Genomic DNA, 21,039 nt, shown 5'->3' with positions numbered 1-21,039 from the left:
GGACAGTCTTAACAACTTAGTGGGACACCTGTTTCAAAATAGAATGGGCCAAAAATGTAGCTCAGTGATAAAGCATCCCAAGTGCAATCCTCAGTACCCCACAAAACATTTTTGTTTCTGTTATTTTCAAGGTTGTAATGTTCATACTCAGCTCTTCAAAGTTACGGGGTTTTGTTTTTGTTTTTAGCTGTAGTTGGACACAATACCTTTATTTTATTTATTTTCATGTGGTGCATGAGGATCTAACCCAGGACCTCACACATGCTAAGCGAGTGCTCTACCTCTTAGCCACAACCCCAGCCCCTCAAAGTTATGTTGTAGAAAACTATTTTTAAAGAATTGAATATAATCCCTAAGAGACATCTCCCTAAATCATATTTCAAATATTTTCATTTGGAATTTTGGCACCATTCCAGAAATAGAAAGTTTTAGCACTGGAAACTACAAATAAATATTTTTCTTGTGTCAGAGCAAATTTCCCTTGTTGCACAAAATAATAAAATTAATAAAATTCTAATGGTGGTATGTGTTGTGGTTTGCATCTGAAATGGCAAATAAAGGAGAAGTTTTATAAAAAATGGATTGCTTCTATCTATTTATGTAAATCTTTTTGTTATCACAAATTGGAGATGTTTTAATTTTTTAATTGTATTTATTTATTTATGGTACTAGGGATTGAACCCAGGGATGCCCTACTAAGATGTACATTCCCAGCCCTTTTTATTTTTATTTAGAGACAGGGGTCTCTCTAAGTTGCTGAGGCTGGCCTCAAACTTGTGATTCTCCTGCCTCAACCTCTCTAGTAGCTAGGATTATGCACAGCTGCAATTTTATTTTTCAAATCTTCTTCTTCAGAAGCAAATCATAATGACCTCTATCAGTTATTCTTTGACATCATGTTGAGCTTGGGAGGGAGAAGTCCTGGATTAGGTCATAAAGAGAAAGGAAGGAAGGAAGGAGGCAATATTATACAAAATATTATATCCAAAAAAATTTTCCATTACATTTTAGGGGTATTTTAGGTGGTATGATTATATTTTAGGAATTACTCCAGTATAACTGATTCTTCTACACTATTAGACAAGAAAGAAGTTTTGTGATCAGAAATACTCAAAACTGAGACTGATGTGAGAAAAGAAGATGCTTCTTTGGACTAAGTAAGTGCAACTTTCTTAAAATGCTTTCACAGTGTACTTCTGAAAGAAGTACAGGTTTTGGAAGGACACCAGCTCCTACAGAAGAAATTATTTCATTAGGTAGTGATTTTATATTGAAAGAAATACCCTATTTTATAACATTTTGAGTTCTATTGCCCTAGGAAAGAGCCAGTATTTGAAGGCGGGTCCAAGGCGTGCCAGGGGCAGTCTCCTCCCCCTTCAGAACCTTCTTCCTCATTCCTTCCAGTGCCCTTGGCCCTTTGCTTCCCAGGACTGCTGGATGCAGATCCGCAGCAAGGAGTTTTGCTCTCCCGTGCCATCTGCATTGCTGGCTGTCCACTCCAACTACTGAAGGGACTGTCACCTTTTACAGTCTCCACGGTCTTAGGAAAATAAAAACGACCTCAAACCTCCAAGATCACTTACTCTTTCAGAAAACTATTTGGTACAGGTAAGCAATATTATTCCTCTTTATTTAGAAATCCAAGCGTGGCAATTAGAGTTGATAAAAAGCTATCAAGAAGAGTTTTAAGTCCTTTCTCATCACTAAGGCAATCAGTAACAAGGAAATAAGAAAAGTTTGAGCAGAAACTGTTAAAAGAGTTTCACCTTAGGGCAGAGATTCTCCAACTTTTGGGTCGCTTGCCCGCTCTGCTCTCTTAAAATTATTGAGAACTCTCAAGAGTTTTTGTTTCCCTGGGTTATTTACTGCCTTACTATAATTTACTGTACTAGAAAGTAAAACTTGGAAATTTAAAAATTAGTTACATACTAATTTATCTTAAAATAATAGTAAGTATATTACACTATCATAATTGACATTTTAAAATTAAAGATAGCTATGTGTTCCAAGAGGGAGCCCAGTGTGAAAGAATAACTTCAGTTTTCACTTTTGCAAATCTCTTTAGTGTCTGGCATTACAGAAGACATAGGGAGTCTTTTTTGCATTCAGTCTCTGTCACACAGAATGTAGCTCTGGTAAATTCTTTTGTATCCTCGTGAGAGAATAAGAAAGAAAAAGATAAATCATACCCTAGAATTATTATAATATAGCTTTGACTTTGCAAAACCCTGAGAATTGTTGCTTTAGAGTGATATAATAAATAAGCTTTTCTTTAAAGGAAGTCTCGACTCCAAATCAATTATACTAAAAGCAAGCAAACACCTGGCACAAGTATATCTGAAGGTATCTGTAATATCCGCCTTTGGGCTGGGCTACCATTGAATAATATTATGATATTTCCAAGGAGAATTCCATTTCACAATAAGGGAAGGGCTGAAAAACTCTATTTCAAAGTTGAATAACAAAAAATGAGGACATCCTTAAACCCCATTCTTTTTTTTTTTTTGTATTCAGCTATTTCAAGTTCTGTTAAATACTGCTTCAAAATGTCTTTTTCCCCTACAGTGTGTTCTTTTTATTGCTTATAAAACTAAATTCAGACTTCTCTATATGACTTCCAAAACCCTCCATAATCTTGTGTTCACTGCAATGCACCAGAACTGTTCCACTACAGTCAAAAACGAGGTCCATTCAGTCCATCACCCACAACCACTTTGTTCTGGTTATCACATAAATGCTCTTCCATGGTGCTCTCTACCTACCCTTAACCATGCCCTTCTCCCTATGTTCAAATCTTGAGCACTCTTTGAGATTAAATTCAATTCTCTTTTTCACATAAGGCCATTTCAACTACATCAGTTCCATTTGACTTTTTATTTTACGTTTATATTTAGTAATTGAGTCTATCTTTTATAATTAACTAACTCATTTCCTAGTTCATTCATTTTACCCTTATCTCTTCCACATCTGAATACACACATTCACAAGATGGCACAGTTTTCAAAAGCAAAATGTTATATAGAACTGAAAAGTTGGGTTTTGATCTTTTCTGTTGAGATGGCTCTCTACCTGATTGTAGGAAATTAATTATGTAGCATGCTTCCTCATTTCATCCCACATTCATCCAGAGAATTAGAATTTTTCAGAAAGGCACTAATAAAAACATTTTGGGGGGTTAGGGCTGTATTTCAGAGGCAGAGTACTTGCCTAGCATGTGTGAGGCACTGGTTTTGATCATTAGCACCACATAAAAATGAAACAAATAAAATAAAGACATGCTGTCCATGTACAACTACAAAAAAAATATTTTTTTATTTTTTTTAAAGAATTCTAAAGAAAATATAAACATAATCATAGTAGCTTTTAAAATTCAAGGCATTTTTACATTTAATCTAATACTGTGTTTTTAAACACATAGTGACTTAACAATGTTGGTTGTATTATAAGTAGCCAATAAATATATGTGCTGTGTCAGAATTATAAGGAAGTGGTCCCTGGGGCATTTGCCACAAATAAATGGTTGTTTCCTGGCAGCCTTAACTAGAGTCTAGAACTGCAGAATGCTGGGGCTGGAAAAGACCTTCAAGCTTCACTGTCCAACTTCCTTGTTGTCCAAATGAGGAAACTGAGACCTTCAGAGTTAAGTGACTTGCCTCAGACAAAATTGGAACTCATGTGGCCTAATTTCTATCGTGATATTCTGCCATCCATTCTCCTCTGGCTAACTTTGAAAAAGTTATATAACTAAGACTTTATTTTTGTTTCAAAAAAAACCTGTTGTCACTACATATTCCTGGGAGGAGCTTTCTGAGGTGGTTTATAATTCTTTTCTTAAAAAAAGTCAATAGCCCAAGAATCTTTAGAGAATGTTGAAAACATTTTATCCAATGGGAACTATAATTTTTATACACTAGAGTTGTGAAGCAAAGCAAAGGAACATGGATAAGGAAAGATAAGAGAAAAATTAGGAGGAATAAAGGACAAGAACACAACACTTGTAATCATAAATGAATTGAGATCTAAAAAAGTGGTAAGAAAAAAAACAAATGAAAAATTCAAAATTAACACAAGAAATGAAAAAGAAACTATCAAGGAAAAAAAGAAGAAAGAGGATATTTTTAAAAGTCATTCTAATTTTTTTTTTAATTAATAATCTTCCCTCATTTTCTTTCTCTTTCTCCTTGGCTTTTAGACAGAGGAAAAGGTTGTTTTTGGTTTTGTTTTGTTTTTTTTTTTTCCAGTACTGAGGATAGAACTCAGGGGTGCTCTACCACTGAGCTGCACAGGGTCTTGCTAAGTTGCTGAAGCTGGTCTCAAATTTGTGATCCTCCTGCCTCAACTTCTAGAACCGCTGGGATTACAGACCTGTGCCACCACGCCCAGCAGTGGAGGAAAAGTTTTAAGAAAGAAAAAGGAAATTCTATTAATAATTTTTATACTATTATCTTGGCAACAAGCAAATATTTATTCATTTAATATTTCTTTTACTCTTACTAAGTTGTAAACTCTTTCCAGGTGTCGAAGATTTGGGGGGAAAAGAATGACGTTTTCTAAAGAAATTCAGACTAAAACTAGGCAAACCTGCCTGGAATCAAAGTAATGTTAATTCAGGGTAGTAAGAGTTATTTCAGAAGCCCGAACAGGGAAGAGAGGAAAGGGGGCTCTGAATAGAGAATGACCAGCTAGGAGTAGAGGAGTAAAGAAGGTTTGCCTAGAGGAGATATTAAGGCATGAAGGAAAGAAGAGTTTGGTGGATGAACAAAACAGGAATTCTGACCTGGTGGGGGAATTACTCTGGTAATAATATGTAATATGGGAAAGTCTGAAAGCAAGAAAACTTAAGTTTACTTAAGTTCTAAAATAGAAGATGTGAGAAGTGTTGAGGCTTGATTTAAAACAGTGCTGGCAATATAAAGAGGCGATACCAAATTTTAGAGACATTTCTGAATCAGAATCTCATGTTATCAGATAAGAAAAAGGTTAGACAAAAGAATCAAAATTGACTCCCAGGGCTGGGGTTGTGGCTCAGTGTTAAGAGCGCTTGCCTAGCATGCGTGAGGCACTGGGTTCAATAACTGGCACCACATAAAAATAAACAAACAAAGTAAAGGTATTATGTCCATCTATAACTAAAAATATATTTTTTTAAAAAAGATTGACTCCCAGGTCTTGAAAAGTTACTTGGACATGCTTTGGAAGATAATTCATTAGCTATCTTACCATTCAAATTGGATTGGAAGCTAGAACTTGACATTTGTGAATTATATATTCTCCAACAACTACCATGCTCCTAAACTTGTTATGTTGCTTCCTAAAAGTAGTTTGGGATAGCTTTCTTTCTCCCCCATCCCCACATTCTGTCCTGGGTTTTACTAACTTACCTTCTGCTACCTCCAGTTGGTTTGTGTAAATTGTTCTACAGTGACCACACTTCCCAATTGCCAAATTCAGTGAACTTATTCAAGCTTGTATCTAAATTATGGGCTCTGCAACTTCTGAGTTCAAAGAGCCTTTCCTAGAAATTCCTGAGAACCTTGGCTTATGTGTCACATCCCTCTTAAGATTTGCAAAACTGAACTAAATGTTTTTCCACTTAGGCTATTTTTCATTCTTTCTCTTCATTGCTAATGAGGTAGTCAATCACTCAACAAATTGCCAGTCAGAAACTTTAAAGTCATCCTCAGTTCCTCCTCTTCCTATTGACTCACAACCAATCCAAAAAAAAAAAAAAATCCTGCTATTGAATTCACTACCTTAGTTTATGGCCTCATCAACTTCTGTTAAAATTGCTTCCACAGATATTGCTCAGTGGTAGAGCATTTGCCTTGTAAGCATGAGCTCCTGAATTCAATCCCCAGCAACACAAAAAATTAATAAATGAAGTTGCTTTTGAAGTTGCCTCTGTCCCAGACTTGCCCAATGGAATCCATTCTCCATAATGCTACCAGAGTGAGCTTTTAAGTCATCAATTTAACTGTCTTTCTCCTGCTTAAAATGTCCTTTTTTAAGTGAAAAAAAAGAAGAAAAATTTAACCTCTTTAGCTTGTTAAACAAAGCTTTTGTAATCTGACTATCCTTCCCAGATTTTTGTCAAGGCAACTACACTGCAAGTTCTGTTTTCTGTGAATTGAATCAAGCAAAATCAAACAAATGTAATATAAAAATGATAATCTTGGAGTAATAAATGGAAATAATGTGAATTCTTTCAAATTAAATAGTTTAGCCAGCAAGCCAAGGGAGTTGTTAACTGTTACATTACTACACATGGAAGTGTCTCTTATACCTCATAAAATTATCTGCCTCCACATCAAAATCATATAAGTTAATCTATTCTTTATATATCTCAAAAGTTCTTAAGAAATCCAGATTATTATTGTGTTATGTTTTCAACATAACAAGTTTAAATATTTTTATATCTGGTAACCTTATCAACATGTTAAGTGGTATTATTACTGCTTGTTCTAAAAACATCTCCAAATATTAAGTTGGAACAAAAGTTAGATGCAAGAAAAAGAAATGTCAAAGTACCATCATGACAAGCTGTGTGGACAAAGCATTCTATAAACCAGTAGTAATCATGCCTGGAAAGTAGATAAAAAGAACATATACACTTTGGTGGTGACAGCATGCACTACAAGAATATCTCTTCCCATGCTTTTACATTTGTTCCCAAGGAAAAAATAATCTCATACTTATGTGAGGTCTTCAGAGACACATCCTTCCTGGAATGTGATTACACTTGCATTATTTATGATGAGGCCTCAAACAACCCTCCCTGCTTGCTAGCCTTTGTTTACAAGGTCCTTCTTCGTGGACACTCTCCCCTGGCCTTGAAAATACTGCCTCACCTTTAAGGCCACACAGTCATCACTTTCTCTGAGAAGTCTTCTCCAATACCACCAAACAGAGGATCTCTTGTAAATTCAGCCCTTACAGTGTTCATTAAACTATTTCATAACTGTATATTTGTCTCCCTCACTAGCATCTGGGTCACTGGAGGACAGGAGCAAATTTTCATATGTGGGTATTTCATCAGCTTCTGACCCCAAACCTGATGCATAGTGAATATTCTCTGACTAATGAAAGAGTTTAAAAATTATGTAGTAGAGCCAGGCATGGTGGCACACGCCAGCTACTCAGGAAGAAGGATTTCAAGTTTGAGGCCAGCCTGGGCAACTTAGCAAGACCCTGTCTCAAAATTTAAAATAAAATAAAATTTTAAAGGAGCTAGAGATATAGCTTGGCAGTAGAGCATGTCTGGGCTCAATTCCCAGTACTGAAAAAAAATTCTATAGTAATTACTTTATTCTTACAGTAGTTAAAAATAGCTATCTTATTTTTAAGGTGACTGTGTCCTTCTCTAACTATTAGTTAATTTAATCCAATTCCTGCTCATGTAGCTCAGTACATTTCAAGTGAATTACTTCAATAAATATGTAAATTAAAAGTAGAAAAGACCAACTGTAGTCATTATTTCACCCATTTATAACCAATCAAAATAGAGTCCCGGCATAACAAATGTCTGCCAAAATGAATTCTGACACTGATAACAGGAACTGTGTTAAGTAATAAATCGATAAAAATGAATAAAGAAAATGCCCTCATGGAGCTCACAATCTAACTATTATAGGTCTGATTTTTAATCTTAAAGTTTGTTTACTTTTAGTAAAAATAAATGTTTATATTTATCTCAGAAACTTTTTTATCCTCTGTTTTATTATTTTCTTCTCAATCTCCCTTATCCCCCATTTTAAGAAATTAATTGATAATTCTAAACGATTTGTCTTCATTTTATTTATATAAAATACATTTACTAACTATTCACATTTGGATGTAAGGAACTAAACCTAGATGAAATTGTTCAAAGCTCACCAAGTAACAAAGTATTTTAGGATAGTTTAATTTGAATTAAGTTTTTTCAACTCAGTTTTAATTTCTTGTTTCCTCTACTATATATGCTTGCTTGACCTCAGATTTTCTAGAAAAAAAATTGAGTCAGTTCTTTACATATGAGCACAGATTTATAAGTACTCCCCTATATACCATTGTTTTGGTCAGTTTTCTATGATTGTAACAGTATACCTGAGACTAAGTAGTTTATTAAGAAAAGAAATTTATTTGGGCTCACAGTTCTGGAGACTGGAAAGTTCAAGATTGGGTAGCCATATTTGATAAGGGCTTCATGCCACTTCAACTCATAATAAAAAGGAGAAGGGCAAGCGATAAAACACAAATGAAGGACTTATTTTAACAACTCACTCATGTGAGAAAAGCACCAATGTGCTCTGCCTCCATTAGGTCCCACTTCCCAATATTGCCACACTGGGGACTAAGCCTCAACATGATTTTTGGTGGGGACAAATCATTGATGACTATGATTTTTTTTTTAAAGAGAGTGAGAGAGGAGGGAGAGAGAGAGAGAGAGAGAGAATTTTTTAATATTTATTTTTTAGTTTTCGGCGGACACAATATCTTTGTTTGTATGTGGTGCTGAGGACCGAACTTGGGCTGCACGCATGCCAGGCCAGTGCGCTACCGCTTGAGCCACATCACCAGCCCCTGATGACTATGATTTTGCCACCTTGCTTGGAGCCCCAACTGTAACCACCCTCAGGAGCACAAAGCACTTCTAAACTTCAGAGAAGAGCATCCTGATCTTTTTTTTTTTTTTTTTTTTTTTGGTGTAGGAAAGTTCTAAGTTTTCCTCTGAAAGTTCAGTATTTGAGTTTTTTAAAATAAAGTGGCCATAGATAGATTAAGAGGAGAAAAAGCCGTAACAGACTTCCTAACAAGCTAGTGAAGCCTGTAGCCCTTTCTCAGAACAATGTATTTACATCTGTAAAATTAAATACTTAGAGTCAGGCACAGTGGCACACGCCTGTAATCCCAGCGACTCAGGAGGCTGAGGCAGGAGGATCCCAAGTTCAAAGCCAGCTGCCACAGTCTGGCTGGGCACAATTCAGGAGCCACTTGTCAAAAGAAACAAACTTTATTTTTAAAACTACAAACGCCAAACAAAACAGCTCCTCAGGAAAAACCCTCAGAGCCCAACTGCCACCACCGGCTTCCACACGCCTCACTCACACACCAACCACCACCTCCCACAATCCTCCTGCTCTTGAGGCCGATTGGCTAGGTCGCGTGGGCGGAGCCAAAGAAGTCCCCCAATGAGCAGTTCCGTAGTCTGAAGGGCAGGGAAACAGCCCAATGAACATGACCACAGAGGAGCCAATCAGCTAGATGTTGCTGGGGCCACTGTGAGCCAATCATCAGCTGGCAGTCTGAAGGGCAGGGAAACAGCCCAATGAACATGACTGCAGAGGAGCCAATCAGCTAGATGTTGCTGGGGCCACTGTGAGCCAATCATCAGCCGGCAGCTGGAAGTTTGCTGGCAGCTGGAAGTTTGCTGGGGCCCCTTTGGCTGTGGCTCTCAACAGCCAGCCTCAGAAAAACTGAGGTGCTAAGCAACTCAGCAAGACCCTGTCTCTAGATAAAATACAAAATAGGGCTGGGGATATGGCTAAGTTTTTGAGTGCCCCTGAGTTCAATGCCTGGTACCAACAAATAAATAAATAAATACTTAGACTTACAAAGGAAACTCATTATATTAAAGCTGAGTTACAACAATTTAATCAAAATTTAAAATAGATGTGATTTTTAACACATTAAACAAAATCTCTTGGTAAGACTAATAACTTCTGTAATTTCAAAATAGAGCTTAAGCCGTATTTCAAGATCTCTATAACAATTGAAACAGGAAATGTGTGTTTCTATTAGTGACAGTCACAGATGCCACTGATAATTCTGTGGTTTGTTTCCTGCACAAATAATTGGAAGAAGGCTAAATTTCAGTTAGAAGTTGGTTAACATAAATATGTATTTTTCCCATTCAAGTTCATAGATTTCTCATACTTAGAACCCTTAATCCATGACAAAATACTGGAAGGATACACACCATATTGTAGTGGGATAAGGTGGGGAAGAGTTAAGAGCAAAAAGAAGCAATTAGAATTTTTTCAAATTCTGTATTGTTTGATATTTTTACAGAAAGGTCATATTTAGGTACTATTTATGTAAAAACATGGTCTAATCCAGACTCCATATTCAAAGCTGCTGCTGCTGCTCAAAGAAAAGGCCATCAAATGCCAGAGCCTTTCAACCTTCCCTGCCCCTGCCCCAACCCTCTGGTGGAAAAGCCATTTTTGTCATTGCCTCAATTTTAATACGTTGCCAATGAAGTTGTGAACCTTTAGCTTCTCATTTGTGGGAACCCATTTGTTATAAGACAGGAATGAACAAGTCCCTAGTTAAAGAACAGGATTAGATATGTTTCTGGTATCCTCATTTGCAGTATGTTTATAAGGATAATATGTTTATATTAACCAATGAACACTAGGACAATTAATTCAGTTCAATTGTGAGCCATTTTTCCACAATAATATTGTTTAATCAAAAAGTGCTTTCTCTATTCCAAATATCTGATGATTCTTAAGAGAATGTTTAAACATGGGTACTCATACTGAGTTATAAACTGAGTTCTAAATTTGCAGGTAGATCAAGATAACAATAAAAGTTTCCTTTTATATAAAAAGAACAATCATTGCCTCTTAACAACAGATGACTCTTTGCTTCCATTAGGAATAAAGATGGCTGCCTCGCCCACAGAAAATAATTATATCAACTTTGTGGAAATGACATTTATTGATGATACACTTTACTTCAAAGGTTAGTCGTAAAGCAATAGGACAAACATATTTGAGGCTTAGATAAATATATTCAACTAGAAAGGTTGTGAGGTAAACTATTAAGTAATTCCTTTTTGTCACCAGATTCCATTGTAATATTAAGATCTCTCTTCTCTCAAAAAATTTGAATCTCTAGAAATTAACCACAACACTTCCAAAGTCCCAGTACTAGTTCCCAGCACGTCTTAGCACTTTAATTAGTAGTAGCCCACTCTCAAAGTGGCAGCAGGTACACATCCTGCAAGTCCCACAAAACTGGGTACATGGAGGAAATACTATCTCCCAAAGCAAGTTGGTAGATTATGAAATCCCCTGAATATAGAGTTTTATAAGTGAGTTATACCATCTTATGCAAATATATTGAATAAAAATTCATTCTTATGATTACTCTTTCATGAGCAATTTGATTTCAATAGAAAGTTTAGCTTCATTTGAAAGCTTCATAAAAAATTCTTAGGTGACTTTCCATTTGAGCAATAAATTCAAGAATAAAACTTATGACTTTATAAAATTTCTCTTTAGTTATGTATTGAACTTTATAAATCCTAAACTTAAGTTTTAAATCTAACTTATCTAGCAACACATTAAGTCTAATGAGCTTCATTTTATCAGCCTTTTGGATGATAATAAAATATTTTTTGACGGAGGCCAACAAAGGCCACCAGAAAAACAGAGGTTAAAGATGGGAGCAGCAGAAGAGAGTCATCAAAGGCTAGGGTAAGAGGAAATTCTGTGTAGAAATATATAATTTAACATATTTTTTCTCCTTTTTCTCTCCTTTAGCTGAAGATGATGGTAAAATATAAATATATTTCTCCTTATTTGTAAAGTAGGTGGCTCAGCCTTGGCACATCCACATCACTCTTGTCAGCTGGGAGACACTGTCCACATGGTACCAACCTATTTGAAAAGGCATCATTCCTCAAAGAAATGTGGAGTGAACAGCAGAGCATCGGAACGAAGATAACCATAAGGGATACAAAAAGAACCACTATAAAATTTGCTTCCTACACCTTAGGAATTTCTAACTCTTAGAAGCTACAAAATAGACCTTACCTATTACACAGGTCCTAAGATTATCAGGGAGGCATAGATTGTCTGGAGGGAATAGGAAAAGGAGACCAGTGTAAGAGAATTGTCCAAAATCAGTATCTCCCTTCTTAAACCTCCTCTCTTAGAAGTGCTTTGGGAAAAAGTCTAGGAAGCTCCCATGAGAAAGAGTATTCTGGAAGTCAAGAACCTAGAGGGGCTGGTGTTGTGGCTCAGCAGTAGAGTGCTCACCTAGCACATGTGAGGCCCTGGATTCGATCCTTAGCACCACATAAAAATAAATTAATAAAAAATAGGTATTGTGCCAAACTACACCAAAAAATTAAATATTTAAAAAATAAAAGAACCTAGGGATGGGTAATGTAAGCAGACCACATTGAAAGGCCAAGATATGAAAGGAAACATGGCATATATGAGGAACTAAGGGTAATTCGGGATAGGAGTAGAGTGGGAGGAGAACAATGAGAGAAGCTAGTGAGAAACAGGGTGCAAATTAAGAAATTCTCTTATGTCAGGGTAAGGGATTTGGACCTTGTCTTGGGGGGTAATAGAAATTCACTAAGCACAGGACTAATTTCAGAACATTTCAGAGTGTGGTTCATGTATATGGCTAGATGCAGCCTGATGACACTACAATCTCCAATTTCTTCTTTCCTGTTACTCTATCATCCCCTAGTTGTTTGACTCATTCTTACTATTCAAAATCATTATACTTCCTGGGTCTATAACCCAGTTATCAAGAAATGTCATTAAAGGAAGACCAGCCCATTCCTTTTAAAGGCTTTACTTGGAAGCTATACACATCAATTCCACTCATATTCCATTGACAAGACACATGGCCACACCAACTGCAAGAAATCTGGAAAATATATTTTTATTCTGGGTGGCCATGTGCCTCATTAGAATTCAGGGATAACAGGATAATCTTTTAAAATATCCTTCTAGCTTCAGTATAATGAATTGATGGTATAGGATGAGGATGTGGGGGATAAAAAAAAAAGGAAGATAACAGTTAAGGGACTGTTATTTTAGTCTCTAAATGAAATTGTGTGGAGTGACATGAGAAGCTGCAAATGGATTTTAGAAATACTTGAAAGAACCAATAAGATATTATTTGGGGTTAGACTTGAAAGGGGATATAGAGTAAGGCAGAAAAGATGATGCCTACTTCCCCCACCACTACCCCTGAACCAGAAAGCATCAATTAGGTTTAGCAGCAGAAAGTTTGGTGATTGTAGTGAAATCAGATTGATAGAGAAATGGAGGCAGAGGCAGATTTCAATAAGTAAAAGAGTAAATGGAAAGTAAAGAAATGATACAGACAATTCTTGCCAGAAGCTTGGCTGTTCAAAGAGGGAAAGTAGGCTATAGGTGTACAGTGAGATGGGCTTGATGGAGGAGTTTTCAATATCAAAGAGCTTTAGGTTTTTCTGATTATAAAAATAATGTGTTTGTGCATAATGTGTCAAAAGGCATTCTACTGCCATGTATAACTAACTAGAACAAATTACAAAATAATCTGTTTATTATGATTCATTCTAACAAAGAAGATGCTTTCTGGCCCTTGATCTTCAAGGCTGCAAGATGCAATGTGGTGCTGGTCCCTTCAACAACAGCACTCAGAAGCCAGGCTTGGAGTTTTGTAGTCAAAAGATTAACGAGTTCAAGATGTAAAATACCAACATAAAAGATAGACAAAATGGATTTGACTGCATAGGGAAGGAAGAGAAGACAAGAGAAGATTAGGAAGGAAATATTAGAGTCAGGAGACTGGAGGACTTAGTGAAGTCTGAGAATATGTGTAGTTGGAGTAAAAGCATAAACAAACCAGAAGGACAGGAAACTGATCAGAAAGTGGATATCTGAAGTGAACATTTCAGAGGGTGGTTCTGAGTAGTAACAGGCAACAGTGAGCCTCTGGAAGCAAGCTAAAAACAACAGTCAACTTGATCATAGCCACTTCTGGAACAGAAGATTATAATCGATATTGAAAATAGAAGTGTACAGAGGGTCTATTTATACACTTAGAAAAATATATTTTAATAACATTTAATGTATATTGTAGACAACCTGGAATCAGATTACTTTGGCAAGATTGAACTTAGACTCTCAATCTTAAGAAATTTGAATGACCAAGTTCTCTTTGTTGATCGGAGAGAGCAACCTGTGTTTGAAGATATGACTGATTGTGACATTTTAGGTATGTTTTTTTTATATCTTCAAATTCAGAGATAATTAATGATTTCTTCTCATTCCATTTTACTGCCTACATATTTCTATACAAGACCCAATCCTTATATAAAAAGCCATAGATGTAATAATAGTTTCTCCTATAAAATACTTTATGAGTTAGCGTGAAAAATTTGATCTAATAAACACATTGCTGGAGTTTACATCATTCTGCATCTACATTTAGATCACCAATCCCTTCATTTTAATTGTATTAACTGTATAAGATCTCTATAGAGTTGGATCCTTAATCCTTGCTGGTTATAGCTGAAAATATTGATAACATTTGGTAACATTTTAAAACTCAAAATTAAACATTAACATGCAAGCATTTCAAATGAGTCAGTCTTCTACCAAAAACTTCAAAGATTGTCTTAGAAAATGAGTAAATTTATTGAGCCTCTTAAGGTATGAATTCCACATATCAGAGTTTGGGACCAGGATGAAGTATTGAATGTACATTCTTGAAAAACATGGAATTTATACCTTAATAAATATATTTTAATCATCTAATTAGCATTCAAAAGCTAAAAACAATCTTAGAATTCAGAATATATTTAACATGTTCAAAAAGTTGTCTCATATGTGTTGTACATACATTTAAATGTGTTTTAAAGAGGCCTGGTATGGATAATTGTGAATGTAATGCACTCCACTATTATCATATATGTAAGAAATAAATTTAAAAATAAAGAAAAAAAAAAGAGGCCTGGTATGTAGGTCAGTGATAGACTGCTTACCTCGCAAACACAAGACACTCATTCCACCCCAAGTACTACAACAACAGCAACAGCAACAACAAACATCTTTTAAATATGTTTAAGGAATCTGGCCAGCTGTGTGTAGTCCCCTTTTGCTCTCTGGTCAAATCTCAGAGTGCAGAATTGGCAGTGGGTCTAAGAACTGTTCTTTGGTTACATTTCCAAAATATCAATGCACAAAAATTCTTCTAACTAGTATTCTCATCTATTAATGTTTATTTCAGATAATGAACCCCGAACTACATTTGAAATATACATATATAAAGATAGCCAACCTAGAGGTCTGGCTGTAGCCATCTGTGTGAAGTGTGAGAAATATTACACTCTTTCCTGTGAGAACAAAAATATTTCTTTTAAGGTAAGACTGAGCCTGACTTTGTTTTTAGCCATATTAATGGACAAAATTAGAAAACTCAAATATCCTCAGTTCAGCCTTTGATCTAGAACAGAAAGAGTAAGAAACAGAACCTTTGAGATGGACAGTTAACAAAAAATTTCAAACTCTTCAACCTCTTGCTGTAACACTATGGTTTTTCTGATCCTGTCACAGAACAAATAGGCACACTTGTTTCATAACCTGAATGTCTTAATAGCCAACCTGTATACAAATAGTAGTATAGAATAAGTATATGAATTATAAATTCATTTAATAGTAGCATATGACTTTCTAGATAAACTCTTGCTACATAGATTGAAGCTAATTGTCCTGGAAATCTGCTACTTTATAAACTATGATGAAGATGTTTTAATCCCTAATTATTCTGTTCTTGCTTCTTGGCCTAAGTCTTAGCCACATCCTTCAGTTTTCAGTTGATGTATCTTATTTTTAACATTGATCTAATTGAATAAAATTAATAAGATCAGCTATAAAATAATGCTATGATTTTCTCAAAGTCAAATTCAAAATATTTTTGGCCATTACTTTTTTCTCCATTATTCTCCATTATTCTGTATTATTTTTCTCTGTTTTCTGTATCGTTGTTAGATAAACAACTATTAACTATAGCTACAGACTGCGTCAGAAAATTCCTTCCCAATGAGAGCAGCCAGATGTTGCTGACAAATTGACAGTTCTTTAAAGGAGAATCACATGTTGTAAAGACTCTGAGTAGGAAAACCACTGTCAGAATCACCACTCCCAATGAAATAGTTAGGGTGTGACCTCAGTGGAGAGGCCAAGGGGCAACTTGAAAGAAAAAAAAAAAAAAGCTCTTCTAAAATATAATCCAAGTAAGAACAGTGATTGTGCAACAGATAAAGCCTCCAGACAAATTTCTGAGCCATTCCCTTCTTACTAGAGTGAACCCCTTCAGATGGCAATTCACAGTTCCTACCCCAGAAGCTTAGTTATCATATTGGAATTTGAGGCCTGGAATGGAAGGGCAGAGTGGAAAGGATTAAGCAGTTAAGTGAACAAGAAAATTGGAAGGGAAAGAAATGGCCAACCTCAGGCTTTGTGGGTAGAAGAAAACTACTTCAGCTGAAGAGGCAGATTCAGAATCTGAGATAATACGGAATTTCACATGAATTCTTGTTGAGAGAGACTGACTAGGGTATTAAGATCAAAGTAATGGGGCTGGGGATGTGGCTCAAGCGGTAGCGCGCTCGCCTGGCATGTGTGCGGCCCGGGTTCGATCCTCAGCACCACATACCAACAAAGATGTTGTGTCCGCCGAGAACTAAAAAAATAAATAAATATTAAAAATTCAAAAAAAAAAAAAAGATCAAAGTAATGCTTGGAATGTAATAGGAATTGGAACAAATCCAGGTTTAGGAGACCCTGAAGCTTATACAATTTTCGTGACCCATTTAAAGAAATAAAATATAAAATTATATTTTATAAAGTATAAAATATTTATAAAATATAAAATATAAAACAGAGGCATAAACTACAATTTATTTAGGATTTTTTTTAAATGAGGGTGTTAGGCCTTGCTGGCACTGTGGAACACACCTTAATTCCAGCAACTTGACCGCCAGGACAGGAGGATTGCAAGTGCCAGGCCTGCCTTCGCAACTTAATGAAACTCTGATTCAAAATTTAAAAAAATAAAAAAGTACAAGAGGCAAAGCTCAGTGGTAAAGCACCCCTGGGTTCAATCCCTAGCACTAAAAAAAGAAAAGAGGGCCTTAGAAGAGAAACTTACATGTGATCAGTCCTGACATTGAAGCTTCAATAGCTTCTTAGGGAATTTATTTCTGGAAGGAACTCAGTAAATATTAATTGAATGGATGGATGGGGAAAAAAAGGGAAGGGGAGAGGAAGGGAAGAGAGGTGAGGTGGGAGGAGTATGCTAGGACCAGTATTAGCTCCTGTTCTTTAATCCCTTTTCCTCCACTAATAATAATCTTAGAGGAGGTTACTGTAGAATAGGGTCTAAATAATAAGACATGTCTGGCTGCCATTTTAAGCTCACCTTTCTGTGTTAGCTATTAGCTCTGAATTTCTTTGCACAAGAACATTTACAACACCAAGAGGGCTTTTCTTCAGGAATTACTATCAGTACCTATTTCTCACCTATATATCCAGACTTTGCAGTGGAATCAGAAGTGTACAAAAGAGCTGATGTTAGGTCCAGTTTAACTTTACCTGCATCCAATTGATCCCTCCTCATATAAAGGATCTTTGGCCCTTAGAGAATGTGTTTCACCAGGTAGCCTTTCCAAGTTGTGGATCTCCAAGGTCACTCTATCAATTTGCCGTGTACTTTCCCTGGGATGACTTTAAGTGGCCACAACCAAGACACAGGAAAATTCCAAGGATTTTCTTGTCTCACTTCTGAAATGTGACATTGAAAAATGATTAAAGAGATCACCTATTTTATGCACACTCCCACCTTCAACTATAATTTTCCACGCTAGGCTTGATCTAACAAGTTCATTTTCCTCTGTGATATTACTAAAGCTTTTGATACTTTGGCCAAGAATTGTTTCTTACTTATACATTAGACTTCAGCTTAGTCCCAGATTGACTCCTACAATTTAAGGTTTCTTCCTAAATTGTGGTTTGCTGTAGACAGCTGCAAAAGAAGATATCAGTGACGGAACCAATTTCTACTGTTATCAACTCAGGATCCTCACTTGTTGGTAAAGGAAAAGGTTATATAACTAAGTTGGAAGTACTCATCTCCACCAGTGCTCAAGAGTCTTCAAGGCATCTTAGGAGGAAGGTGGATGGATTCTATTTTAATTCTAAAAGTTTATTCATCAGGCCCTACGATGATGAGAATCTTTGCTACTATGGGGTCAAAATTTAGTACAAAATGTCTACTGGTTCCAGGATTAACATGGAAGAAACTTGGACAGTTCCCACATTTTCTAGTCTATGCTGAATAGTAAACATGGTGCAATAACTAGGAAATGTGGGTACTACTTACAGTTAGATGACCAGCAGGATTATAGTTGCAGGTAATCTAACCATTCCTCACAAGACCCTGTCCTCTGGTTAAAAAATACAGGAATCAATGTGTGCCTTTCAGGGCATACAGCTCAGCCAAGTAGGCTATATTCATGATAAAAATTCAAGACCACTCTGCACCAGTATGCTTCACAGAGAAAAAGTCAAGGGCTATTGACTGAGCCAGTATAGCAGGGATATACAAGAACCCAGGACCCAGCCTTAAGAACAACTATTGTATCTAATTATAGTAAATTGTAGTTTTAGGATCCAGTGAAAGAAGAGATTGAGATTTTTGGCATATCCTGCCTCTCTCAGAATTGTCTCAGACACTAGAGCTACCAAGGTTTATAGAAGGATGTTTTTGTCAGCTTTTTGTTGCTGTAACCAAAATACCCAATAAGAATAACTTAGAGAAGGAAAAGTTTATTTTGGCTCACATTTTTTGAGGTTCAGTTCATGATTGGCCAGCTCCACTGCTCTGGGCCCAAAGTGGGCAGAACATCATGGCCGAAGTACATGGTTAAGGAAAATTACTCAGCTCATGGTAGATAGAAAGCAGGGGGCGAGGCAAAGCACCAGGGACAAAATATAAACTCCAAAGGCATATCTCCAATGACCTACTTCCTTTAGCCACACTCTACCTGTCTATAGTTACCACCCAGTAAGTCCATTCAATTTTTTTTTTAATGGCTCTTAGGATTGAACCTGGGCTTTGTAGTTGCTAAGCAATTGCTCTACCACTGAACCAAAGCTCCAGCCCTGTCTATTCAAATTATTAATCTACCTAATGGATTGACCCACTAATTAGGTTATAGCTCTCATAATCTAATCATTTCACCTCTGATCATTTTCCTACATTAGCAGGAGCTGTGGGAGTACACCTTATAAGCTGTAACAGAGGAGATCATCAATATCTTTAGATGTGAATGATTGGAGGAGATAGGAACTGATATTAGCTCCAAAAGGTGTGGTCTTTGCTAGAACTCCATTTCATCTTGAGCAGATGTGGGCTCCACTTAATGGAAGTGGAGAGAAGGAAGCTATCCAACAATAGGGAAACCAGGAAGTCTGAATGTGGATGTATATTCATGGTGGAAAAGAGTCAGAGTGGACAGGAAGAATGGGAGGTTAGAAATTAAGGAGAGGAGATAAATACTTCTATATTTAGAGATTCTTTTTCTTAACTTTCAAGAAGAAAAACTATTTTAGCTCTGTTCAATAGTATATTTCTAAATAAACTGCATATATTCAAATTGCTCATATCCTAAAAAAGTTAGTTAATTTTGTGTTCTTTTTCTCTATAGGAAATCCATCCTCCTGATAATATTAATGAGACAAAAAGTGACATCATATTCTTTCAGAGAGCTGTTCCAGGACATGATGATAAGAGGCAATTTGAATCTTCATTGTATGAAGGATACTTTCTAGCTTGTAAAAAAGAGAAAGATCTTTACAAACTTACTTTGAAAAAACAGGATGACTCTAGAGATAAATCTATAATGTTCACTGTTATAAACAAGAACTGAACATTAAAATTTGTTTTCTGAGTTTTTTAATTGATTTTATTTTTTAAATACCCAACAGCAGAATGCATTACAATTCTTATTACACATATAGAGCACAATTTTTTATATCTTTGTAAAGTATGTTCATGCCAATTCATATATTCATACATGTACTCTGTTTTTTTGCATTACAATTCTTATTACATATATATATAGCATAATTTTTCATATCTCTGTTTGTATATAATGTTTTCTGAATTTTTGTGTTTCAGAAAGATTGTAAGAGTTTATGAGCTTTATCATAGTCCTTTGTGTTGCTATAGTGAAATATTGGAGGCTGAGTAACTTAAAAAGAGGTTTAGTTGTCTCATGATTCTAGTACCTGGAGGATCAAAAAAGCATGTTGCTAGCATCCTGCTAAGGGCACCCCGTGACTGTGTCGAAACATGGTAGGGAAGTGGAAGAGAAATAGCCACAGACAGAAGGTGCCAAACACATGGATTAGACTCACTTTATAATAACTTACTCTTGAGAGGGGGGCATTGGTTCATTCCAAAGTTGGGACCTTCATGATCTAATCATTCCCCACCAAACCCACCTTTAAGGTTGTACCACCTCAATTTTATTACCTCAGAGACCAAAAGCTTATAGCATGAACCTTTAGGAAACAAACCATATACAAACCATAGCAAGCCTATACATGTAGTGATGAAATAAAATTAACAAGGATCTCAAAATGCATAATTTAAAAATGAGTAAGTGGTGCCTAGGGATGAATGCAGCTCAGTAGTAGAGCACTTGCCTAACATGTGAGACCCTGGGTTTGATCCCCAGCATTGTAATGAAAATAAATAAGTTGGCTGGGGTGTAACTCAGTGGTAGGGCACTTGCCTAGCTCGTGTGTGACCCTGGGTTCAGTCCCTAGTACTGAAAAAAAAAAAAAAGTCTCCCAGAACTGAATTATCTAAGTGAATAAAATATTTTTACAATATATAAAATGCAGGCTGGGTCTGGGGCTCAGCAGTAGAGCACTCGTCTAGCAAGTGCAAGGCCCTGAGTTTGATCCTCAGCACCACATATAAATAAATAAATAAAATAAAGGTATTATGTCCAACTACTTCTAAAAAATAAATGTTTAAAAATAAATAAAAATGCATAGTTTTAAGATAATACAACATTGTGCTGAGCGTGGTGGTGCACGCCTGTAATCCCAGCGGCTCAGGAGGCTAAGGCAGGAGGATCACAAGTTCAAAGTCAGCCTTAGCAAAAAGTAATGCACTAAGAAACTCAGCAAGATCCTGTCTCTAAATAAAATACAAAAAAGGGCTAGATGTGGCTCAGTAGTTAAG

The 21,039-nt window shown here is 36.1% G+C and overlaps 1 protein-coding gene across 1 annotated transcript; it reads left to right on the top strand.

The window, feature by feature from the left end:
• Positions 1 to 1,431: 1,431 nt before the first annotated feature.
• Il18 (interleukin 18) lies at positions 1,432 to 19,711 on the top strand. Its single transcript, XM_026392558.2, has 6 exons — positions 1,432 to 1,608; positions 10,639 to 10,725; positions 11,529 to 11,540; positions 13,861 to 13,995; positions 15,010 to 15,143; positions 19,490 to 19,711. Exons 2-6 carry the CDS (start codon positions 10,647 to 10,649, stop codon positions 19,709 to 19,711), a joined length of 582 nt encoding a protein of 193 aa, XP_026248343.1. The 5' UTR covers positions 1,432 to 1,608; positions 10,639 to 10,646.
• Positions 19,712 to 21,039: the final 1,328 nt, after the last annotated feature.

The sequence above is a fragment of the Urocitellus parryii genome, chromosome 4, assembly GCF_045843805.1.
Source record: "Urocitellus parryii isolate mUroPar1 chromosome 4, mUroPar1.hap1, whole genome shotgun sequence".
Classification (NCBI taxonomy): domain Eukaryota; kingdom Metazoa; phylum Chordata; class Mammalia; order Rodentia; family Sciuridae; genus Urocitellus; species Urocitellus parryii.
This window is presented reverse-complemented; position numbering and strand designations above follow the sequence as displayed.